We start from the raw sequence: 26,685 nt of genomic DNA on the forward strand, positions 1-26,685 counted from the left end.
CAAGGCTAACACTGTTAAGATTAAATACTCAGAGATGTACAAACTGTCCTGTTCTATTTTACCCTTAATTGTTTGTGTTTGATATCATCTTTAAAGTTTAGACCCTCATATGATTGCCATTAATGAGTGTGGTGTAATAAGATGTTTATTTTATCCGTTATCTTGAATTGGACTGGGCAGTAGTGGTATTTTCCAGCCAACAGGGAATTCCTGAGAAAAGTTGCACCTTGTGATGACTCATTCAGGTAAAGTACACGTGGCACAGAGTGACAAGAAAGTTTGCTTTTACCTCCATTTGTCACCACTGCAGTGCTAAAATTGGACTTTTCTTATCTGATCTATTTTGGCATAGAAGAGCAAAGCAATCAAGGAGATTTTTGGCAAAATCATTGTTAAGCACAGCCAACATGTTATACACTATTACTTTTTCATCAGGTTTATTCATCAGGGTGTGTTGTTTCACATCTGTTGTTTTCAACGTACACAGACAGGATATCAAGTTGCATTCAAGGTCTGAGGTGTTTTGTTTATTGACACTCGACAGCCTCACTGACCGTTCTTTTGAGATAGTGTTGTCCTTGTATCTTTATAGACCATCGTGTTTATATTATAGTTTGCTGGCAGCTGCAGGCAAACTTAGATTTTAGGGGTTTTTTTGGCGTACGCTACACTACATCCCGAGAAATTGCTTTGTTTGTTTTCATCAGACTTTTTTCAACTGTACACTTAAAAAGATGTTCCAACTAATGGGTTTAGGAATAAGATGAATATGGCAAACAATTCATTTATGACCAGTAAAAATATTAGTTTAAGATAACTATGTTTTAAAGAAAAGTCTAATTTCAAGCATTTACTGTATGACTAGCAAGAATGAAGTGAATTTAATTGCACTGGACTCAATTTAAAGTCAAAACATATTTCTATTTTACAGTGGGTAAAAAAAATGAAAAAAAGGAGGAAAGAAGAACAAAAAAGATGAACAATAATTCATTTGACTGTTAGTTATAAAATATGATATCTTGGGGCTATGATGAGAAATTAGTTTATATTGAAGTCAGTATGACATCTAGTGGTGAAAAAGGCATACTACAGTAAAAGCATGTTCCAAAAAAATTACTTTGAGTTTCATTAAATCTACGAGTCTTTTGATAGTTTTGGGTTAATTTAATGGTGTTTTTTATGCCATGACACCATTATTTGCTTGCTTTTTAATAATTTTTCGCATTGATAGACAATTTTAGTCTGTAGATGTAAGAAAATAGTAAAAAAAATAAATTAATAAATGCCTGGCATGGTTTTTTAAATCCTAAACTGATGCCTTGGGAATGCCTGTTATGTCAAGGCTTGGAACCAATTATTTTTTGGCAGTTTTGCTGAAAAAAAGGGTTTACTTATGGATCAATTAATTGTCAAAATAGTTGAGAGATTAATTTGTAGGCTACAGATAAATTAATTGATTCAGTAAGCTACTTTTGGCCTTTAGTTCACTGTCAGAGTATTTTATCATTGACTGTGGATTAATTATAAAAGACACCTAATTTAGGCAGATTTGTATCTTACCTGGCTGAAGGGGTTAAACAGGTAGGTAGGAGAACAAGGAAGTGAGGGGCGCGTGATCCATGTGGGCGGGTGCAGGTTCAGGTGAAGGTGCACTGTTTGTTCCCACTCTGGATCCGTACAAGATCGTACCGGCGTTAATATGGTGCGTACTGGTCTCACTGGTCTCCCGGGATTTTTACTAAAGAGGAGGAGAGAAGAGAAAAGCCGGTGAATACAGGAAGTGCTTTCAAATAGGGTCGCGCAAAAGTAAAAGGTAAGTAACCAAAAAAGGAAAAAAACGTGTGCACCACGTTATATGTTAACCTCAGCACTTTAAATTGCTCCATCGTTCGGTCAAATAGCGATTAAGGGAAAGTAAACACTTGATTTAGTCCAACTGATGATTTAATTTTCATAATTTATTTCTATTTTTTCATTCTTTGCTCTGCTTCACTTTTTTTCCTGGACAGTAGCGAGCAGCAGTTTGTCCACAGAGCTTTGTCTGACCTATATTGGTGGTCCCGCCCTGAACAAAAAGGGTATTGTGTCTTTCCTCACACAGTAAACATTAGTGGGTTGATGTAAAAGGTGTTACCCGCTGATGGATAACAACAGGTTAAAAAACAAATAAGTTATCCAAAGTTTATATATTCAGTAACAGTGCTGTTTAACTCTTTGAAACCTGAGCAAATTGGTGCGATTTCTTTCAAAAACATGGGCAATGAAAGAAGACATGACCCATAATCAGCAAGAAAATAATAAAAAGTACAAGAAAAATACCTGAAAAATGGTGAAAAAAATAAATATAAATAATAATAATGATAAATAAATAAATAAAATAATATTAATAATGACAATAGTAAATACAAAAGTATAAAATAATAACAAATAAATAAAAGTTTCAGAAAAAAAGAGGAAATAAAAGACAGTAATGCCTTTTAAACGATAATAAACTGATAACCAAACTAAGTAGTCTATTTATCTACCAACAAGGCTGCTGTAGCAGGCACTGGCAACTTCTACTCCGCTACAATTTCAGTTCAGGAAATGTTGTAGCCTACTAAAGGCAATTATAACATATTTCATTACTCAAAAACCTCTAGAGTTATTTGGATGAAATTTTAATGTCAGTGACTTGTAGGTTGTCTGTCTTGTTTTTGTTGTTTTTACAAGCAGTGTTTGATTGAAACACATGTTGTTGACACTTACTAGTTATTCTTTACATTTACTGTTTAACACACACAAAAAGCAAACAAAATAGTAGTCTGGTATCTACTATGGTTCCACATTAGTAGTAATAATAGTAATAATAATAACTTTATTTATACAGTTCATACAGCAAGTGCAACTCAAAGTGCTTTACATAATATATTTTTTAAGACAGAAAAAATACAATAAAAAATAATGAATAAGATACAAGTACACAACCACATACACGTGAAAAAAAAACTACCATTGACAAACAACACTGAAATGCTCTTAGATGTCTTTATTTATGGTTTTTAACAGAGCCATTCCACATAATGGTACTTTAACTTACTATTACCTACTTGAAGTAGATCTTGCTGATTACGATTGTTCTTTTACCTCAATAACATATTAAATTCAGGACTTTTAGTTGTAATTGAGTATTTTAGACTGTGGCATTTCTATGTTTACATAGTAAAAGATCTGTGTACCTTTTCTACCACTGCTGTCATATACAGCAGGCTGCTGAGTTAATAATTACGCGCAGTGCTTATCAAAGATATGACTAATAGCCACCTTGTGTTTTCTTGACATTGGTGTTGCCACCTCATTGTTCTTCAGTTAATATATACCATTTTTTTTCTTAGCCAGTAGCTTCAGTTTGTAGAAAAGTCAGGTAAAAGTGGTAATCCTTCGGTTTGCCACAAACTGCACTTTCATGTGATGGAGGTAACAAATACTGAAGCCATTGTAAGAGCATGCAAGGGAAAGGTTCAGATTTTAAAAGTTGGTTTGACTATCCATTAGAAATGTACCTAGCCCAGCGAAAGGTTAAACTCATGCATAACAGAAATACAGATGGACTTTTTTGGAAGTTTGGTGTCTGGGGGTCCACTCCCAGGAAATTCGTAAGACCAGAAACTTAGTTTACTGCATTCTGGTGAAGTGTTATGCACCAATTTATTGTGGAAATGTATTTATGTTAAGGAAAATACAAAATTCTGGCGGGAGGTGATAATTCACTTTCAAGTTTTTATTCTCCTGTAAATCAACGTTTCTCATTTGATGTTATCCCCGCTGAGTCATCACACATGTAGGTATGATCTAGTCCTCCATTGTCCTTTTTGTCTTTTATTTGGTGAAGTAACCTCTTGTGCATGTAGCATCTTTTCACATCAGTAATAAATTAATTCATTTGAATTTGTTTATAACTCCCCAGGACTTTGGCTTATATGTGTTTGAGCAGGATTTCTCTGCATATTCAAAACATACATGCATATGCAAACCGACGCCCTTGCCTTTGTGAAATCTAGGAGGGGTAGCCTCATGCTATGGAAAGCTGCATGTAAAATGCCATTGTATTTTACTTTTCTACAGCTGAGGTCTCTGTGACCCCAAACAAAAGTTTTTATCATTAAATGAAGAAAAGTCATTAAGTATTCAAGCTAATAATTCAATGCTAACAATGTTATTTACTGAGCTGAATCAGTGGTGTTAAACTTTAAGTGGAGTTTGGAAGTACTGACTCCAAGTTTTTGTCAGTACATTTTGCCCCATTGCTTGGCCTTACACTGATTTATCTCACAAAGATTCAAATCTTACAACAACAAAGTGGCAAGATAAACAAAATATTACTGTTTGGTAAAAGGAATCATGAATCATGTTTTATATTAAAGTAACTGCATTGAAAATCTAAATAAATATTTTTCCAAGTTCCATTACTAAGTCAGTGGTAGCCCACAAGAAAATGTCTACAGTAAACATATTCAATAATACACTGTGTGGTTATTTGGGCAAGGAGAAAGAATTTCTGACCATTAATGTTTTTTACCTGTTCGCACTCTGATTGCACAATTTTGAGATAATTAGGCTCTGTTCTATATTCCAAAAGTAAAGATATTGTTTCAATGCTACAAAGTTGGGTTTTTTTTTTGCCAAAAATTTTAATTTTATGAGCAAACCCAACAGCACTGTACATGTGACTGGAAGAGAATTTGCAGAGTGCAGACAAGGCCAATTGCCTTATCTTGCAGTGCTAAAGACGGTAAAAAACTATTCATGTATCTGCCCCATGATTTGGTCCACTTAAAAATTGAATAGGTCCTTCCTTGTCCCATGCCACCCCCTCCCACTGAGTCTCATGAAAATAGGGGCAGCAGTTTTTTCATAATGCTGCAGACAACCAAACTGAAAATACAACCATCCAGGCGGAGGTAATCTTATGCCTTTGTATAATGGAAAGAAATGAAGGCAATGAGAACTGTATTGAATTTGATCATTTCTGCTTCGGTAAAATCCTACAATACTCAAAAAGTTTGGGTTCAAGAAACATATAACAACAAACAAATCATCAAGGCCACCGAAAAGCAGCAACGTGGATCAGATCTGTTGGAGACAGTGCTATGGTGGTAACTGAAGAAACTGTTGTACAAAGAAAGCAACGATCCTGAGATAGTATATTACTTTCAGTCTGTGGCTGTTTCTCATGTGTTTACATGCCCCCCCCCCCCATCTCCATTTATTGGTATCAGTATGCAAACTAAGATATTGTATACGAACTGGTCATTCATACTGATTAGCATTATATTGACATTGAGGGACACCATTTTCTTGAAGCTTTTGTAATTGCATTTTTTCAGAGCATTAAATCGTTTTTTTTTCTCAGCTTAGATTTAATGGAGAGCAGGAAGTGCTTAAAACACATCTTTATCTCCATCCTGGGAGCAGTGACAGTCTTCTTCATCTATCTCAACTGTAACTGGAAGTTGGAGGTCATCGATATTCCAGCAGCAGCAGCACCAGGAGAATCACGATGGGAGGATCCTGGGCCGTATCATGTGGCCTACCCGCGAAACTACAAATTCATCATGGATGACACAGCGACGTGCAAGACCACGACTCCATTCCTGGTCCTGATGGTGCCAGTTGCGGCCAATGACGTGGCAGCTAGAGACACCATCCGGAAGACATGGGGGAACGAGACACTGGTTTTGGGTCAGCAGATCGAAATTCTCTTCATAGTGGGCCTGCCGGGGGGAGCTGATGCTGAGCAACAGCAGGAGAAGCTCAAACAGGAGAACCTGCAGCATCATGACCTGATCCAGGCTAACTTCCAGGACAGCTACCACAATCTGACCATCAAGACGATGATGATGCTGGAGTGGCTGGCTGTGCACTGCGTCAAGGCCTCCTATGTCATGAAGGTTGACTCCGATATTTTACTGCATGTCCAGAATTTGGTGAAACTGTTGCTGAGTCCCAGCGCAGCCAAAAAAAACTACATGACAGGTTTGGTGTGGTGGCACAGCCCGGTTTTAAGGAATCCATTCATAAAGTTCTACATGCCGAGAAGTGTAATCGCAGAGTCAGAGTATCCCCCATATCCTCTGGGGATGGCCTACGTTATGTCCCTGGACCTTCCTGCTAAGATTCTGTCAGTCTCTCCTCAGATTAAACCTATCTACATTGAAGATGCCTACCTGGGAATGTGCCTAAAAAACCTGAACATTACGCCCACAGACCCTCCTGAACAGACGATGTTCATAGTGAACCCCAAACATCCTCTGAGCGGCTGCAGCCTTTCAAAAGTCATCGCCGTGACGACGACAAGCATTCCACAGATGACAAGTTACTGGGAGAGGAGCAGACAGCCAGAGGCTAAATGTTAAACTTCATCAGGTTTTGTAAGACTGAATTAACCTTTTTTTGTGACTGAATCTGATTTTTTTTTTTACATGAATTAAATGAAACATATTTGTCTGCAGAGAACATGGAAGCACCTTGCTTCTTGGTTGGACAGTAAAATGTCTCTTTGTATAAAAGACAAAACTGATTTAAGGGTTTTTGAACCGAGAACTTTTTTGTTACCAAGTATACACCTGCGCCAGATGGGCTATAAGGACTTCCTGAGTTGCATCAGCTCTCGTACACAGATCCTTAACTGTAGTAGTAAACATAAAGACTGATTCTCTACATCACCACATTGTCACTTTTTAAGTTTTACATTTTTTAAGTTATTTTGCAGGTTGGTCTGAAACATGTGTTGAACTCACAATCATTAATGTTGATTTCTTTTGGAATTTTTACCTCGTAGACTGTGTAAAATAATAGACATGCCCACCGGTTTGTGGACTACCATTGCAAAGTGCTGAGTTAAGCATTTTGGCCATCACCATCTTGTATTTTTGGAGCCAAAAGTGATTATATTTATATGAGAGGATGGAGATAACCTGAGCTGCTAACATGGTTAGCATAGTATATTTACAGCCATGATTAACTGTGATAATGCTAATGCTAACTACTGCTTAAAAATCAGGCTTAAAACAAATGTATTTTGCAGAAAAACTGATTATCCAATTCCTTAAAGGGTCCTCTAGTACAACCGAGACTTTTGTGCGACCTGAATTTAAAGTTAACTTTCATAAACTTACAACACACTGAAATAGCTACAGCTACACCTAGGCCTTTAGCTTTCTCCGTTAATCTGGGGTTCTGCCATGGTAATGTCACCTAACTAACATTTAGCTATGAATGACCCCCACCTGTCAATCAAAGTGGACACACCCTTAATTATCTATAACTGCAATTCTCGATGAGTAAAAGAAAAACAATACACTGCCGTACAGTTGTCATGATAAAATTAACCATAGAGACCAAAACTAATTTGTGTTCCACTTATTTCTGCTGTAAAGTTGGGCATTTTAGCAGTGGGGGGATTTTGATATTTAACTCACTCATTTACATATTATTAAGGTTGAAAGTAAAAAAATTTCAAGAATGGGCCAGCTTGTGTGACAGGCTGTCTGTGAGGCATCGCTACAGTTTATAATCAGATCCAGACATTTAGCTTTAATTCTTAATGGAGTGACACTATAGACATAACATAATGGGTTAACTTAAAAAAAAGTTGCACATACCAACACTGAACTGGGGAGGACTGATTTCCAGAAGGCACCTCACTAGGATACATTGCAAAATGCACTAATTAAGCTGTAATTGTTAATGATATCTGTGGCTGTTTTAGTGTATGTGTGTGTAGGTGATAATGACTTTGTGTGACTGAATAGTTTCGATGTTGCATAGAGTATATGTATTTTGTTCACACATTTCTCCTGTAACGGTGACCTTAATCTTAATATGACTTCTTGGTTAAATAAAGCTCATCTTAATATGAATATTAAAGAACAATACTTTCCAGAGTTCTGACTGCAGAGTGTTGTAGGTTATCTAACTGGCAGTGAAAACTCTCAGGTAGATGCTAATCCTGTGACATAATGCTCCTATAATGACGTTAATTTTGGAAAATAATTTTTGTGCAAGGCTGCAAGCACTAATTTGTTCAGTTAACATGTTAGGTTCAACCCAGTTTTATATGCCAAATTCCATGTTTCTCTTTGGAAAAGTGAACAGCATGTTTTGGGACAGATTACTCGAAATTATATAGAGTTGCTGTTGCTTATTAAAGTTGTAATATGCTAAATTAGGTGTCACCTATTGGGAAGTTAATGTGATGGCAAAAAAGAATAGGCCAATACTTTTAATCATTAAAATTAAACTAGTGTTGTACTCCAGATGACTCACAACAGGAGCTACAGTAAGTGTCTCCTGTGTTCTCATTACTCAGCTGCTGAGTCAGCCCTCTGTACAGTTGTGATGGATAGTTATTCCAGAAGAGGGCGGGCTAACATCAGATATAATCTACAATCATCCAACACAGCTGTGAGCTGCACAGCATGAAATCCTCAGGAATTCTCAGGCACTGGCACACGTATAATAATGACTTTACTGTACTTCATCTGCTTTAAAAATGATAATTTGTCAGTTTTTTCTCTTCCAAATTTAATCAGTGTTCAAAAAACTTCTCATGAATACTCCTTGATAGTGCACATCTAGTGATCTAGCAGCGGTGCGTGCATACGTCTGTGCAGTGATGAGGTTGGGTACTTTCACACTACGAGTCACATTTACACACACACACATTCACACACTGGTGGCTGAGGCTACCATACAAGATGCCACCTGCTACTCAGTTTTGTATTTGCTCTGAGGCTCGCGCTCGTGACAGAGCGAGATGTAAACATTTAAGGCGTCTTCCTCGGCTGATATCAACATTAGCTATTTCAGGGGTGTTAGTTGAGCTACCAGTAGATTCATAATTCATTTTAAACTGCTCATATCCTGAGTAAACAAGTCATGATTTCTGGAAAGAGGCATAGCTTTTGAGTTTTTAAAAAAATGTTTTAGTATGTTGAGCATTACAAGCTGAGTCCCATCTAGTTCTATTATACTGGTGAGAGAGCGGACATCTCTATGACCGATATCTTCAACACTCTGCACCTCACACCAAAACAATCTAGATTGATCAATAGCACGACAGTTAAGAGGAAAAAATATGTATTTTTGATTTTGGAGTGGACTGTCCCTTTAACATGATGATTTGAGCAGATTTCCACCAATAGATTTAATCACTATAAACTACTGTATCATTTCAAATGGGAAATAAATAAACAACAATGCATAAGGGTCATTCTCTCCTCACCTTTGAATCTTAACATTGTAAAAAAGCAAAAACGAGGACAGTGACCTTACCACTGTCCCCTCCTCTCTGACATCAACAGTCTCGTCCTCTCCCATGTGTTCTCATTCATCTCCAGCTGTCTATGATTTGTTCTCCCTCTGTCAGATAAGGGAGGATCCCCAAAGTCAAAGGCCCTGCTCTCCCCTTTCCTGCTGAGTGCAGCCTGCATAAATCACACAGATGCTGACGTCCCAAAACCCTGGATTCACACATTATTCACTGTTTTACTGCCATCTAACGTCAAAGATCCTCCTCAGTTGTTGGCACTGCAGCGTAAATTACTGTTGGCAGTATCAACTGTGCAAAGAGTTCAGTTTTACACCTAGCATATAGTGAAGTGTGTATTCATGCATATAGTTTGGAGTTTTTTGCCTTGTTTAAGCACGGTTGGGTTGTTTCTAGGCACATGTGATAGTTCATCCCCCTTTTTCAGACATATGTATGTTCCCTCCTCCACTTCCTGCCTGTGCTCAGCAGACAGTTTGTTTGGCTGTGTGTCTGCTGCCTCTGCCATGCTAGACCCATTCTTTGTCTCGCTAATTCAGGTATAAACACAAAATCCTCACAGAGATTACACAGACGCTCCAATTTGTACACGCACATACACACACACACACACACACACACACAAAACTAGGCCTACAGAGGAAATTGCTCATCTTCTTCTCTTCCTTTGATGCTCTCAGACGGGATTGAGTTGATGGATTCCTGTGATTTACTGTATGCAATATCTGTGTGTATGTGTGCATGTATGTGTGTAGCAGGTTGTGGTTGGGCTTTTATTTATGTCCCTTTCCTTATCACAAAAGCTTTTCTAACTGCATTAGTGCAGGTAAATGGAAATGTTGTAGTGAAGATTTTAAGTTCAACATACAAAAGGACAGAAAGACAGACTTTTGAAGAGAGACAGACAGGAAAACAAAAGCAAACGTGACGCCAGACAAAGGAAATAAACAATTGCTTGTAGTGTTGTCACAAAAAGTCAGATGGCTGGAGGATTCAGTGGCATCCACAGGCGAGGTTGCAAAACTGAAAGTGCCGAGGAAAACTACAGTGGCCAGCAAGAAAATCCAAATTTCTTTATTCATTTTTCTGAAACACCCCCCCATTTCACGAGTCAGTGCTGAAACAGAATCTAAACCCTTGTAGCCATGATTTCTTGTATCATTACCAAGTATTCATTAATGTTCATAACCGGTGATCCTTACAGCCCCCACCACTGCTTTGTTTATCAAAGGTTGGCTGGCCACATTTGGCTGTGAGGCGGGACAAACATTGATTTTTATTCATCTCTAAAAGCTTTGAGACAGATGCTTCCTCTCTATGTTTCATCCCTTTAACTCTAAACTCACATAATCTTAGTACTTAGTTAGTACTTAGTACTTAGATTAGTTTGTTGCTCCACATATCCTCAAATCAGTGCTTAACTAAGAAAATTGTCTCTTACAGTGCACCTTATACATGGAATAATCTAAGGAAACCTAAACCTCCACCATTACGGCTGCTTAAATACCTTATTTCAGATTTTTAATTATACTTCTACACCATAACATGTTTGTTATCACGATTTTTTAGCTGTTGGCTATTTACATTATTTTCTGTTACTTTGCATGATTTTATTTCTATTTTAATTATTATTTGTTTGCTTGTTGATTGTTTTTAATGTCTTTATTTATGCTTGGCGCCAATGAAAATGAGGGTCTCCCTCACGTCTTTAATAAAGGTTTGAATGGATTATTTACTTTTACAGTAACCCTGGCCTAAAGCTAGATTTTCTTTGAAACTTAACTCCTAATTCACATTAAAAATCTACAAATCATACACCCAAAATATTCTCCAGTTATACTCTCAGACCAGGTGTTGTAATGTAACCTCCACCCCTCTGCCCCCTGCAGACCGGCTGTCCCCCCTGTCACCCTGGGAAAACAGAGAGCACTGCAGGGTCATAAACTTCAGCTGGTCCTGTTTTGGACACAGACAGACAAAACACACACACACACACACACACACACACACACACACACACACACACACACACACACACACACACACACACACACACACAAAACATCTCTTCCTTTACATGCCCTAAAGACAGCATTGGTCCTCAGCTACACCAATGCCCAAAACAATGCAGGTTTCTACACCAGAACATCTCATTTTGCTGATGTGCATAATTTACAGAACCATGGCGAGTACACCAACGGTTAACTATAGAACACAAAAGAAAAGAAAGTGGTCTAACTACAACATTTCAATGCAAAAATACTCCAAGAAAGACAATTGCAAACAAAGATTATCTAAATGTCACAATGTTGAAATTGGTGTGCCAAACCAACTTCAAGAAAAGAGACAGTAACAAAGAGAAAGTCTTTGTTAACTTAGAAATGAATCATTGTTGCATTATGAAACCAGTTGCTGTTATTATTCACAAGGTTAGTTTATAAACTGGGTTATAATCTGTTTTCCGATTATGTTACTTTGGAAGCAAACACTAGTAGAAGACTTCTTAAATTATAACATCAGACTCAACTAACAAATGTCCACAATTCTGTCCTGTCTCTGTCTCTGTCACACACAAACGCACACACACACACACAAGCACGCACACACACATGCACACGCACACACACATGCACACGCACGCACACATGCGCACGCACGCACACACACACAAACAAACCGTTAATGTGAAAAGCAAGCCAGACGTGGTGGTGATTTAGAGGTAGCAGACAGTGGAAGGGTAGAGGCCAAGCTCTGGGTCTCATACTATCTCTCTCCGTTCACCAGCCCATAAATAATCACACAGCCTCACAGTGACACGAGGGAAGCTGCATTTTGAGATGAAGGACGGAGCGAGAGAGAGGCAGAGGAGACAGTGTCGTTTGATGAACGGAGAGAAAGAGAGCGGAGAGATGAGAGAAAGAAGACAGGTGTGGGAAAAGAGAAAAATACGGACGTCCTGCCGGCTCCAGTTCTGGGTCAGTATTTACTTTTACTTTCAAGCCTTGACAGATGAAAACTTTTTAAAGATTGATTATATCAACTTATTTATACCACAGGGGGAAACGTATGACGCTCCACTAGCAAATGGTCTAAGAGGAAGCTTTTAAAAAAAATCTGCAACAGGTTTGCTGCAATATGGAATTTTTTTGCCTTGATCCTAAAATGGTCTCATCAAATGCCTTCCACTCACTGCGTTAGGCTTTTAACATCTATGAACACTGCTGTTTTTTCTTTTTAACCCTTTGAAACCTGAGCAAATTGACTTGATTTCTTTCAAAAACACAGGAAGAAGAAAATGAGCAATGAAAGAAGAAATGATCCAAAGATTTGCAAGAAATAAGGAAAAAGTACAAGGACAAATTACCTGAAAATTAGTAAAAAATAAATAAATAGATAAATAAAATAAAATAAAATAAAATAATACATAATTTATAAACAAACCAAAACAAGTAAAAGACCTTGAAAAAGTGCTTAAAAATTATAATAATTCCATATCATAATATTAAATACGTAATGATCATTTTAAATCGAGTCTTTCTCTAGCCTTTCTTCTTTTTTTCCCACTACGTAGCTTTCCCTAGAGTTAAAAAAAAAAAATTTCATAATCAACAAATTTCTTGCAATTTGTAGAACATCTCTTCATCAAGTTGCTCAATGCCTTTTTCCCAATTTTGTTTGATTTTTTAAAAAGAATTTACTCACCCTAAAATATTTGTGAAACATGTCTGAGAGCACAAGAAAAGTGATGTCGCTCCAGGTTTCAAAGGGTTAACATTTCATCAGAATTCCTCGTCTTAACCACAAGGACCCCTGCCACTCAGGTTCTCACGATCCCTGTCAGAGAGTCACTCTGTGGGCTGTGAGAACCACCAGCGGCCCCGGCTGCCGGAGGCCTCACGCTGCTGTGGTGTGCTCCCTCGACACACGCACACAGACGCAAACAAAAACACACACAAGCAAGTCACAAGTCGATGTCTGTTGTATATACAGCATTTAGTCCTGTGCCTGACTCACATTAAAGGCATAAACCACCAAATAATGGAAATTTGTCGTTTTCTTTGAAAATAGTCAACAATGATAGAAAAAAATAAATCAGCATTCAACATTGTAGATCCTGTACTGGTCTCAGCAACAAATGGACTGGATAAGTCTATAGGCTCTTTAGCTGAAGCTAAAGTGACACCTATTTTTTACATTCATTGGGAAGTTAAAAAAAAATACGGCTCCTATGGAAAAGATCCTGTAGAATATGGATTTAGTTTTTGGCTCAAGTCATGTGAGCATTTTCCAGAAGAAAACCTGCTACATTTGTCAGCCATCTACAATTATACTGTAGTGTTTGATGGAATCTAACCTCACCTGTTACCACAGCTGTTACTTATATATGGGTATGGTAACTTTAGAAGTATTTGACCTGACAAAGATCACAAGTATTATTATCACTCATTAAAATTTGTGGTTTGGAGCATCACAATTGTTAATACATTTGCCGGTCAGTTATTAAATTAATAAGTTGACTGTAAGTTAAACAACACTCCCTCTACTGTCCACTATATTATTTCTGCCTATTTTTTGCATCTTCAGTGTGTCTGCTGCTTCAGTTTTGTTACAGTTTTTTGTTACTCCTGCAATGGCGTCCATCCTCACCAAACGTCTCACCGCAGCTCATTAGCAGTGCTGATGAGTCTGAGTAAAAACTCTGGTGAGAAACGTCATTAACATCTGTTTGCGGTCCACATGGCGAGGTTGAAGGCCATGTGAAAACAAAATAGCAACACTGACGAGGCCAACAACTGCAGAGTCTGGAGCGTGGACCAAACATGCATTCCCATGGCTGTCGTCTCCCTCCCACCTCCCTCTGTCACCCCCCTGTTGCTTTTATTTTTTCCTCATTTCCAAACAGTGTCCATCATTAAATTCTGTCCTCTTTACCTGTTTGCCTTTCACTTTCTTTTGGTCTTTTCTTTGTATGTTGCTCTACCTCTACTTCCTCCAGCCTCAACACTGATCCCACTCTCGTTTTCCTTGCTTCTATCACCTTGCTTCTCCCTCCTTTCTTCACTCGCTCTGCCTCTTTTCCTCTCTGCATGTCCTTGCCCTTTATTCTCTCAAAGCACTCCTCCCTCTCACTCAGAGATAAAGGGAGGGATACAGAGCTCTTGGATGGCAAGTAAGAAGTCTTTGCTTCATTTTTTTTCGATGAGCTGTAGCAATACAAAGCACTATGCATTCAGAGATGGAGACATTTTAATGTTTTGTGATTCATATGTCTTCATGTAAACATGAGTAAGAAGCCTCGGGGTTTTACTGCTGAAAATGAAGGCAGACTGCAGGCAGAGTGTAAAGCACTTTGGATAAAAGCTCTATATTAATGCAGTCCATTTCAGTTTTCACTCCCAAAAATAGTCAGGAGGGAATCAAATATGTTTTGTGAGGAGATAAAATAGCCATGTGGAAGTAAACTACGCAAAAGTGACTGCTGTATAATGACCTGAAATACCACACAGGCAAAATTAATGGAGAACTGCCACTCCCAAGCTGCACACACACACACACACACACACAAACACACACATTACCACCCTGTCTGTCCCCTCTATGGCTCTGATGTGTGTGTGTGTGTGTGTGTGTGTGTGTGTGTGTGTGTGTGTGTGTGTGCATGCCTTTGTGTGCATGTGTGTGCCTCTCTCAGACTCTGGTATATTAATAGAAATTTTCTTCACTGATGATGACGTTGCCACCTGTACCCTGTCTCACACACACACACACACACACACACACACACATACACATACACACACACACACGGGACAGATGCAGAGATATGTATGAAGAAAGAAAATAAAATACATAGTCCAGAGTTTCAGTAACTGCAGAAAGAAGCAAACACAAAGAGCAGTTAAGAAACTGAGAAACAAGAATTATGAAAAAGACATAGACGTTCTCTTGGTTCTGTAGTGTTCCTGGCTCAGGACCAAACTGTGAGTCTGACTGCCTCCCCTGGGGAGAGTAACTCCAGGCCTGAATTCCTTTGTGTTATTTCATGTTTTCCTCTCTGCCGCTACAATTTCTCCCTGAAACACAGTCTGCGTAACAGCCCTCATTAAAGGAACCCTGCCAATGTCTGTAAAACACACCGTATAGGCAGCTACGTGCAACACTTGAGTGCATGCAGACAGGCTCGCATGCAAACACATAAACACATGCAAGCATGCACCCTAAAGTACACAAGCATACGCAAAGATTAACACTCCCACTGCTTTCTCCCTCTTCATTTTCAAGTCTTATATATATTCCCTTAAAGCAACAAATGGAGGAGTTTGGGAGATTCTGGCAGAGAAAAGTGAAGGTCTGACAGAGACAGAAGTCATTTCCGTTGTGTCGGGGAGGTCTGTGAAGGGTCAAGCCTTCCCCAGCCGGCTGTGTGAATCACATAAACACTCGGACTGAAACACTCCTGCTTCGTAGTGGACTACAGCCCTCCTCTGGTGCTGACGTCGCATGAGTCATGCTCAGTGTTTTCAACACCACTTTATACTATACTATTAGCGTTTTGGTATGGAAACCTTGTCGTGTGTCTTGTAATGTCGATTGACATTCAGTATCAGACTGCTGGACCCTTTATGGATACAAAAGGGGATGAAGGAGACTTTGTCATGTTTTCCAGTCTTTCTCCTATTATTTTATTTTTGGTCAAGAATCTAAGAAGACATTACACAGGTGATTTCACAGGCTGAGTAGCACTCCCTGTGATGAGTAAAGTGCTCTTTTGAACTTTCCAGTTACATTTGTTTAAATATAATTTCCTTATATTATAGTTCATTCCATTTTGGAACACTATATCCTTTTACTTTTCTTATATTTTACCTAAAATAGGGGACATTTTAAGATATTTAGTTTAAGAAACAATAGAACCAACCTGAAAAAAAACCCCATAATACTACACACAATTTTAAACCTTCTTCAAACTATTAAACCCCCCAAAGTCCTAGATCAATTACCCTACAACCTGACTTCTGTGTCCTCTATGGGAGCTCCTGCCCTGGGTGTAGAAATTTAATGCCACATAAAATACTAACAAGTTCTCACTCCCAGCTTGTCAAATACAGCAGCTTGGTCAGTGGCCCTGCGCTTCAGACTACAATGCTCTACCTCTCAACAATCATTTTTTGACGTTTCAGGTTCTCTGTCAGTTTCTGCTTGTTACATGCTTAAGTGTCTCTCAAAGTAAACTTCTGTCTTCGCAAGAAAAGTGTGTTTTGCCACCAACTCGACTTGGTAAGGTTTTGAAAAATGACCAATGTTTGGTTTAAAATAAATAAATAAATATTTGTTAGAGTAACTGAACAAGTATGTCACTTGACAAGTATATCACTTGTTGACAATGGCTACAATTAGACAAGAACGGCCCTTCTAAAACCAGAAAAGTCTGTTGTCTTATGAACAAACACAGTTGTCTTATGAACAAAAAGGCCAAACTGCAATAAAAGTCTAATTTTTCATGCAAGAACTGTTGCCATGTAAACAGCCCCTATGTTGTAATGTAGGCCAGTAACTATACTACGTGGTTGACAAAAATTCAAGTTGATGTTCGATTTCACACGGGACACAAACACCGTTCTCCCAGGTGAAAGTCCTGTGGATTTTGTTTACCCATTTCATCACCCCTTGCTCACGCCCTACTTGGAATTTCTTCAACTTTCATTTTTTGCTGCAGACAGGTTTACACTGGAGTCTGCTGCATGTCACACAGGTGCTGTAAGGTGGCTTGTACATTGGTAACAGAAGCTAAGAGTCACGACCCAAATGTTGATGAGATATCTCAGCCTGAATCACAGTGATGGAAAGACACTGACATCTTTACATCCACACATAAAAAAAACTGCTGCTAGAGAAAAATAAAATCACAGAGCAACCCTTTTGTTTTCTTTAAATTTATCACAATTTTTGCATGGGGTTTGGCACCCAGAAAATACTGATTAAATCCACACAATGAAACTTAACTCTCCCCTTTTGATTGATCTCAAATCAGTGGTCAACCCATTAGCTTGATGTATTTTTTCTTCCCATGAGAAAACCCTATTTTAGTGTTTTGTCGTAAAGCTAGATTAAACATGAGTGTGTTGGATCAGGGTTGTTGTGTTTGTTTTCTCGCCCTCCTGTAAAAATCTGTTCCTCTTTCTCGGCCTTGCAAGTACATCCACACAAACACACACATGCAGGCACACAAACACACTTAACACAAAGCAGCTTTTAATGTGACTGATGCCACAGACCAGCTGGCCTTGTTCTGAGAGTTGAGGCCACTGATAGTAACCGCATACAGTAGCTGAAAAATGGAGGATAAATAATTAAATATTAATGTGTTTGATTTTCCTAAAGTTACAATCCCTAATTTTGTAACTACGTCTAGTGTTCCCAAAAAATCTCCAGCAGTTATCTTTTCCTTTCCAGCAACCTACATACATCAAGACATCTCCAGTCAGACCTGGTGCCCAGTGTGATCACTGCTCAGTATCACAATAAATGAATCAATGTAAGTGTGCCAACTGCACGAGTTTATCCCATCTTGGTAATATGAAGGACCTTCTCAAAGGTATCTACAGCAGGGACCTCTGATAACCCTTTGCATTAATTAAACTTTGGCGACCCATAACCAGACCCTTATGATATTATTGTTACGGTCCCATGGGTCATGAGAAACACACTCATTTCTAGTTTATTCAGTACACCTATAGAACACAAATACAATCTAATGGAACATTCCTGCAATAAACCCTAACTTCAAGTAGATCGTACTGTTCAATTTCTATTCAAAAACATGTTTATATACTTATGGTTATAGTGAAGATATGATACTTTTTAAGCACTTTGTACCATAAGCAAAGGTCAACTTTAAGGGATTTTAAATAAAAGTATGACATTTATGTTGTAACAATCAGATTGCTGCTGTCTGTTCTTTCTATCTTTTTTCTTTAAATAAACAATTAGCCACATATTCAATTCAGAGGAACTTCCTGTTAAAATTACAAAGATAAATCAAATTCTCAAAATCCCAAATGTACTGATGTGGTAGACTTGATTTGATTCCCCAAGGTTCAATCCAGAAAAAAATGTAAACAAAAAATAATTGGTTTTGTTCTTGACACTTCTGGATTCTTCTAATAGAAAAAGTATTTAAAAACTTTTTTCTGCCAAAACTGGACACACCACCTTTGGCTAACTGAGCCCATTGCATTGTGTTTTTATTGTGTTTGAGTCACGTAAATGGAGGCAGGACTTCATGTGCACAGTGCTCATGCACGCTCTGACTTGTCTGACTGACCGTCTCATTTTAGACTCTCAGATGTCTCTCAGTGTTAATGTGTGTGTGAAGGCATCTGTGTTTAGTGACGTCATTGCACATAATTAGATGGAAAAATAGTCATGCTTGTGTCTTGAAATTCTTCTATAGTAGATTATTAATATATATCTAACTAACTGTGTCTGTGTCCGAGTGACACACGTGGACCAGTCTTCACTGTCTATCCACAGTGATGCTGTTAAATCCATTTTAGCGGGCTGAGAGCTGGCGAAAACTATCAGAGTTTCAGGTTGCAGTGTGGTCCTGAACATGCAGCAGTGGGATTTAGTGTCTCCGTCTGCAGCTCATTTACAGCTTAGGTGATGGGCGGAAGTATTTGGTTAGCGGTGCACCTACGGTAACTTTCCCAAGACTGTGTATAAATACACAGGCTTAAAATGGAAATGCAAACTTGGCGACTGAACTGTAAATAAATAGAAATGTGATGGGTGGGTGGACTTTCGTGACACAGTTGGCATGAAGATTTTTCAAAAGAGCAAAGCTGGGAAGGTTGACTGTGAATGTTGTTGATTGCGTGTAGCATTTACAGTGCACACATGCAACATAAAACGAAATAATTATTGTTCGCTGTCTTAATTGCTAACAGTTGCTAAAAGCATAGGCGGGTTTCTATTCTGCGCAAATTGAAATTCCAAATATAAAATATGCCTAATGGAAACACGTCGCTTTCAAAAGTCTCCCATTTATCTCAAAAAAAGTTTTTACGCTCACATGAGGTGGTATTTCAGGCGATTCAAAATGGCCATATTTTGCAAAACTGCAATGGCAACACTATTTTCACTTTCATAGGTCACATGATGCTATGGCTATGCGCTTGTCGGTAGAAACTGGCTCACTCTGGCATGATGCAGCAGATGCTACAAGAGGTGTTACTGCATTGCATAATTCTTCAAAAGTTGAACGGATCATCCAGAAATATTGAATCCACAATTGCTCTGTGATAACATGGACTATCACCTCCCAGAAATCCCTCGTACGTAACCACTCCCATGGATAAGGGGCTTGCCTTGTCATTATCACTTGCATAACACACCTATGTCACCTTAAATTGGAAATAATGACAGCTCGTGTGGCTGCAATAGAAATAAACCTGCTAATGTTTTGAACATCCATCGCCATATTTCTTGGAATGTTATCACAAGTCGCAGAACATCAGTCAACAGAAATGCAGTCATCTGTAAACTGTGTTTTATCGACATCATGAAAATTTCGCTCAAGTTTTGCACAAATCTGTAATGGAAAACTGCTGTAGGAACAATTTAATTTTCTTGCATTTGATTAATGAAAAAAGTTTGCATTGTTGGATCTTTAGATTAAATTAATTTGGGAATTTGTTCGTCAACCATTTTGAAATTGTGGCCATAGCTTCAGTTCTGGAAACAAAGAGTCATTTTTCTAAACTTGACATGTCTCTGATATTTCTTGTACTTGGCTTTCTTCATTTTTCATTTTAAATAATGAAGAGTTAGGCTTCAATTTTGTGCACTCAAGTTTTGAAGTGTAAAGAAACTGCTGGCTTTTAGGCCCCACCATCCATCTCCTAATACCCATAAACCCTTGTATTATAAGGTCATTTCCTGTGGTTCATTGGGGGATTGTCACTTCTACAGATCTCCTCACATTGAGCTTGGAAGGAAGCAGAAAATTGCATTTTCAGACGTTATTTTTTCTGGGAATACTTGAGTTTGAATCGCAGCATTCTCACCAAAACAAACCCAGTGGAAAGCTGCTCCAGTCTGCGTTCTTATATTCACAATAGAGCAGATGACTACACTTATTGTGACAGATTTTGCTCCTTGTGGCAGCAAACCCACAGAGAATTACTTCTCAACTTTTTCCTCAGCTCTATGCAGTTTTTTAAATTTCTTTCACCACATAGTTTTTTTTTTCTTTTTATTGGCCTGCAACTGTTTTGGTTCAACCCTCTCATCAGCATTGTTTTCAGACACAGCAGGCAGTTGTTTTCTGTATAAAAAGCTCTGATAAACCTACCTGCGCAGCATTTAACAACAGACACACAAACTTAGTGACTGGAGAACATGATGAAGCATTTAGCAGCTAAAGAGTCACATATTTCCCTCAGGAGTTAGTGGATACCAAATGAGAAATAGGAAATTGTAAAAATTCTATTCGCAAGGGAGCCAGAAACAAAATGACTCACTTCTGTGTCTGATGGATGTGTATATAGGAATGTTTATAAGGTGATAGAATGATAATGTTCTGATTGAAGTTTATTTTGCTGCACCCGATGTGGCTGAAGAAAATCAGATAATGCAGATTTAAGAAGATTAGCTTGTGCGCTCTAAAGGGAAGCTCCGATGTTTTTCAACCTGAACTTGTTTTTCCATGTTTTTGTGTCTGAGTGAGTCATGGAAACAGCAATTTTGAGGTCGGTACAGTATTGAGGAAGAGTGCTGCAGCCTGCAGCAGTGAAATAGGCTACAATGTAACCACTCAGGGCAGGTGCTCCCCGTCAATCAACATTTATTAAAAGTTATTCTTTTGCCACCAACAGGCTCATATTGTTATTGTGAGTATCTTACAGCATGACAGAAACGGCCCTACAAAGATGTGAAATGTTTCTCCTCACATTATGCTTGTTCCGTTCTATTTTATGTCCAAGTTTTATGAAGAATTCTTGTTCTGAAAATTCACGAGAGGTGACTTGTTGCTGGAAGAAAATGATGAAAAGGCAACTGCAAGTTGAGGAGAGGAGTGTTGAGTATTTTATCACAGTTGCCAGTTTTTATTTTTTGTTGTTGTTTTTCTCTGCAATAACAGATTTTTTTTTTAAAATAGTGCACACCCACCTCATCAACTACCACAACACCACTGCTCCTCAAGTGACCCTGACCACATCACTGAGCCCATGAATCAAGTCAATCAAAGCTTTTGGGTCATACAAAACTATAATACAGACTGCCAAAAGTTATTAACAGACAAATAAAATATATAACTAAATACAGGAGTTGGAAATATTGCGAAACGAATAGCTAGTCTTAATTAAATAAAGTGGCATGATGCAATAAATTGCATTTGTGTTTAAGTCTGTTTAATCTGCAGACACGCAACTTTCACAATAAACCATCTCTCTTACTGTGGATAGTTTTTGCAGGTGCAGCCAGCTTCGGGGACGCGCAGGACCGCGCGCTCCGGCTTTCACAAGGTACCTCCCACTTCCCTAGCTTGTTTAAGTGCTCGCCTCCTTCACTTCAATGAGCGCTATTGTTGAAAAGTCTGTGCGCCCCTGAACGCTGGCGGACCTTGGTCTCCAAACTCTGACAGACGGAGTGAAGCGAGCGCGCCGCACTGATACACCTTTTGGTTTTTGTGTGGACTGCCGCGTTACCAGAAGAGTTTTTTGAACACCTTTTGGGGTTTTGCACGGAGCCGGCAAAGTGGATAAAAAAGTTTGGGTAGAAGTTGCTCGAGCGCATTCTCGCGGATTTTGGATTACTTTTACCAAGGTAAACTTACTCTGCGCTTCTCTCTGTGATTTTTAAACTCGCGGTGTGTGCGTTTGTTGTGCCTTATGACTGCATAAAATAATAACACCTCATTTGAGATTGATGCTTTTTTCCAAAGTTTTATATAAGAGAAACCCTTCTTGTGAATAAAGTATTTTAAGATGCTGTGTTATCGATTAAAAGCACAGAGTAAATCAGTTATCCTGTAAACTTTGACACCGTGAGAGGCTCTGATAATCGATCTAGCCTCATCTTCTTCACTCTGCCTGAAAGCTTCCCGGTGACTTTAGTCAGCGTATCCTCGCATTCCTCACCCCGGCGCACGGGTCACTATCTCGGGTCACGATCTGCCGGCCAGACGCGCTCAGAGGGAGGCAGGGACAGGAGAGACACTGAGAGGAGTGTTTCCCGCAGAGAAATGTGGAAACAGGATTAGCTGTGATCGTTGTCGGGCTTTTCAGACCGTGTTTGTGTCGAATGTAGCGGATTAGAGGTCGTTATCTGCCGCTGCATGGTTCCTCTCACTTCTGGCTGTTTGTTTTCACCTCAGATGGGAGACTTTAATCTGTGTGATTGGCTGCTGATCCCCGGAGATAAATCAAGGCATTCCCATTGGGACATAAAGGCTGTTTGAGGGTTTAAAGCAGTTACTTTAAGTTGTTTGCATGCAGTGTTTCCTCTGCAAGTACAATTCTGCGTGCTTTCAGGTTTGCACCTATGCAGCATGTGCTGAGGTGTTTTTATTTATACACTAGGTATTATTTCTTGTGGGTGAACAAGAACTTTTTATAATAGAGCTCAAACAGTTAATTGTCATCTATTTTGCTAAAGGATGTTTTTTTTAAGGAGAAATATCACAATATTTTTGACCGAAATACCTCAATAACGCCATTGCAACAATATTGTAGGATTGGCTGTTGGTGCTATCACACAATGAGATTTTTGATGAATAATCATCAGTAATGTGGATATAATGACAAAGTAGGCAAAGGCAAATAATAGAACAGTCTGGTAAGTTACACAATTTTAATGTAATGCGCTCTTTAAAAGCAAAAAAGGGCATCACTTATGATATCCAAAATCTAAGACGATATCGATATAATATTGATATAATTGTCCAGCCCTAGTACCATCTTATTAAATCTAATGATTTTTTGCTTTTCTCTGTTTTATGTTTGTAAGTTGAATATTTTAGTACAAAATGTACATTTATAACTGTTTTCTAACATTTTATGAGAAAAAAATGGACTGTTGGTCAGACAAAACTAGGAAATTAAAGCCTTCGTCTCAAACTCTGGGAAGTTAAAGGTCCCATATGATGCTCATTTTCAAGTTAATACTTGTATTTGGGGTTTCTAGCAGAATATGTTAACATGCTTTTAAAGAAACACATTTTTCCTCATACTGTCTGCCTGAATATACCTGTGCACAGCCTCTGTCTTAAATGTGCTGTTTTTCACAGTGTGCAAGATTCCAACAGGAAAAGAACCCATTTAAAGTGTTCATGTGTAAGTTGTTAACTACTTTTTGTATAGTAGCTTATAGTAGCTTATAGTTGTGACATGACAAAGTCACAGAAATAATGACAAGTCGTTTAAAGGTACAGTTTTTTCAGTATGGACTGTGCTTTTGCTGTGGATTGAGCATTTTGATATTTTCACTGTATTTACATAGCACCTATACCTGCTTTATATGATGGAAATATTAATTTTTACAATATGGGACCTTTAAGATGGATATTTCTTGCAAATCTCATATAAGACAGAGAAAATGTTATTAATTAATCTAAAAAAATGAGTGACAGATTAATTATTGATTACAAAATTTGTTTTGACAGGGCTAAGATGCAGCTCTAACTGTGATACTTGCATGCGCAGTCCTTGTTAAGTAACGCAATCTTTTTGTTAAGAACAGTGGTGAATTGTGCATTTACAATATAATAAGAAAATAGAATCATCTTCCCAATCACATTACATGCAGATGTGATCTTTGTTCATGTCCAGGCTGCATATAAACCTGCACGCTGGTGTGTGCATTGGTTACGTATGAGCCATATGTGAGGGAGAGTTTGTTATTAATGAAGAATCTATCAAATGCAGACTATAGGCTGCTGTCTTTTTCTTACATTGCAACTTTCTGCCTTTGCCAAGTTAGTTAGGGCTCTCCAAATCAGTACTGATTGATGAGCAGTCAGTGCTGAGTATGAGTATGGGAAAAGCAAAGAAAGGTGCAGACAGCAGGATGGACCGAAGCACGTCAGGAGAGAGGGAGAGCAAAGCAAACATTCCTGACTTGGTGTCTCAGCAATTTAATTAAGGTTTTTGTGAGATGCTGCAGCGAGCACCTCGAGGTGAAGGCTTAACCCTGCTCCGTTTCCAGCTTGGACTAATCCCAAGGGTCAGCTAATAAGTGTTCGGGTCATGCCACCATGACAACTAAATAGGGGCGAACCCAAAGGAAAGCTCCCCAATCAGGGAGTTAATAACCCCATGAAGGAAGTTAAGAGGTACAAGGTGAAGAGGATGGAACTGCAGATTCGTCAGTGAGTGAGTGTGTGTGTGTGTGTGTGTGTGTGTGTGTGTGTGTGTGTGTGTGTGTGTGTGTGTGTGTGTGTAGAGATGAGATTTCAGTTGTTATCAGCCACACCAGCTTAAAGCCCCTCCTGTTAGTGGGGTTTAAGTGTACCCTGTGGTGCTCTGATGTTACACACACACAAACACACACACACCCCCTCCCCTCAGGTCAGATTTCGGTCACTGTACCACTGGCTGGGTAGATTTTTTTTAATAGGGAAATAAAATCAGTGACACGACTGGCTGTTGTTATTCTCTGACTCTTGTAACTGAAGTCCTGCTTCCCGCTTCCATGTCGTTGTTTTACATTTTCTTAAGTTTTTCTTGGCTTTCAGGGACAAAAAAGAAATCTCCCTGCTATTGTGGTCTTGGCCGTTTTTGCTATTTTCTGCTGTTCCCGGCATCGACTGTGTTTGACATGTTCAGATGTGACATTTTTACCACTGCAGAGAGGCTCGTTTCCAGCCTCACCCTTCTGCTCTCTTGTTTCTCGATCTGTTTTCCATCTTGGTTTTCTGCTGTTTGCGTTAAATTTTCTCGGGGTTTGTCTTTTATGTGGAGCAGAGTGCCACACTTACTCAAATCATTGATATTGGACGACTCTGCAAAATGCTGGATTAAATTTAATAATGGTGATTTTTATGTCCAGTGCCAACATTTTTTAATTATTGTCTTCTACAGTATCTGTGCATGGCAACTATGGCTTGGTCGGAGTTAGGGAAAGATTTCACTTTGGGTTAAAAAAGGATGAAAGTCAGATACACTATACACCAATCCATCTCTCCATCCTCCACACAGCTACCTCACACCTTCTGCTTAGCTAAAGGGCTGAATCCTTTGTGCATTGGCACTGGACTTTAAATGTGTGCTGCCAAATCTGCCAATGTGAACGTAAGGATACCAGATGCTTTTTTCTCTTTCATAAACCTTTCCTTTTATCTCCACCTCCGAAGCGTGTTTCCTTCCAAGAGTTTGAGATAATTTTTAGCAAGTCGCCCAAAACAAAACAAAACTGCTGCTTTGTGATCTATGAAGAGGGTGCAGTAACATTACATAGCCAAAGGGAGCACTGCTAAGTCTTCTTTAAATTCACTCTAACTATATATGATATACAGCATTAACAGTATTATCTACATTGTCACAAATAAGACCAAAATAACACGCAGAAGCAGGGCGAATAATGTGTCTGTGTGTCTGGATTTTTTTTTTTTTTTTTTAAAAAGTCTTATTTTGGTGCTACCCAGTGAATTGTAAATGGCAAATTTGCTGCACTTTTATAGAGCTTTTCTAGTCTTCCGACCACCCAAAGCGCTTTTACACTACATGTCGCAGTCACCCATTCACCGACACATTCACACACAGACAGCAGAGGCTACCGTACAAGGTGCCACCTGCTACTCAGTAACCTTTCATACGCACTCACATCAGGAGCAATTTGGGGTTCAGTATCGTGTCCAAGTATATTTCGACATGTTGACTGGAAGAGCCGGGGATCAAACCACCAACCTTACGATTAGAGGATGACCCGCTTTACCTCTGAGCCACAGCCTCCCCCAAGTGGTAGAAACCATAACAACACTGTAAAAGACAGTGAATTGCGCCAGTGGACCCCCAAATTTTACTGAGATTTCTGTCATTTATCCACTGGCAAAAACATATTAGTTGAGTTTTAATCTAAATGTAGTGGCCACTACCACAATGCGAATATTGAGTGAATGAGACAGAAAAAAGGTGGCCCTAATTCTCCAGTTAGATGCTAACAAGCAAAGCAAGATAATATAAATAAAGAAGAGCCAGTCAAAGGAAAACAGCAGATGTACAATAATGGAGAAAATGGTACATGGAGCTGCACCTGTATAGTGTCTTTCTAATCTTCTGACCACTCAGAGTGATTGACACTGTTGCCACATTCACCCATTCACACTGTTGGCTGAGGCGACTATCCAAGGTACCACCAGCTCTGTTACAGTT

General features: G+C 38.8%; 2 protein-coding genes and 1 long non-coding RNA gene across 3 annotated transcripts in view; 2 read left to right on the forward strand and 1 right to left on the reverse strand.

Annotated features, from left to right (window-relative positions):
• The window catches only part of LOC148190044 (uncharacterized), a 131,578-nt gene that overhangs the window by 1,609 nt on the left and 103,284 nt on the right, over positions 1–26,685 (reverse strand). Inside the window, exon 5 of the long non-coding RNA XR_015775850.1 lies at positions 1,561–1,738. This is a non-coding gene — a long non-coding RNA (uncharacterized LOC148190044). The remainder of the gene's footprint in view (positions 1–1,560; positions 1,739–26,685) is intronic.
• Positions 1,676–7,902, forward strand: LOC121942652 (beta-1,3-galactosyltransferase 5-like). Its single transcript, XM_042485916.2, has 2 exons — positions 1,676–1,813; positions 5,393–7,902. The coding sequence occupies exon 2, from the start codon at positions 5,403–5,405 to the stop codon at positions 6,393–6,395; it is 993 nt and encodes a 330-aa protein (XP_042341850.1). The 5' UTR covers positions 1,676–1,813; positions 5,393–5,402; the 3' UTR covers positions 6,396–7,902.
• The window catches only part of LOC121942649 (vasorin-like), a 38,134-nt gene continuing 33,356 nt past the window's right edge, over positions 21,908–26,685 (forward strand). Inside the window, exon 1 of the mRNA XM_042485913.2 lies at positions 21,908–22,141. The gene's annotated coding sequence lies outside the window, so the exon portion shown is untranslated. The remainder of the gene's footprint in view (positions 22,142–26,685) is intronic.

The sequence above is a fragment of the Plectropomus leopardus genome, chromosome 3, assembly GCF_026936395.1.
Source record: "Plectropomus leopardus strain MGB_pleo_1.0 chromosome 3, ASM2693639v1, whole genome shotgun sequence".
Classification (NCBI taxonomy): domain Eukaryota; kingdom Metazoa; phylum Chordata; class Actinopteri; order Perciformes; family Serranidae; genus Plectropomus; species Plectropomus leopardus.

What these genes read in the sequence shown, in the direction of transcription:
- LOC121942652 (XM_042485916.2), top strand. Translation starts at nt 5,403, where the DNA reads ATGGAGAGCAGGAAGTGCTTAAAACACATCTTTATCTCCATCCTGGGA.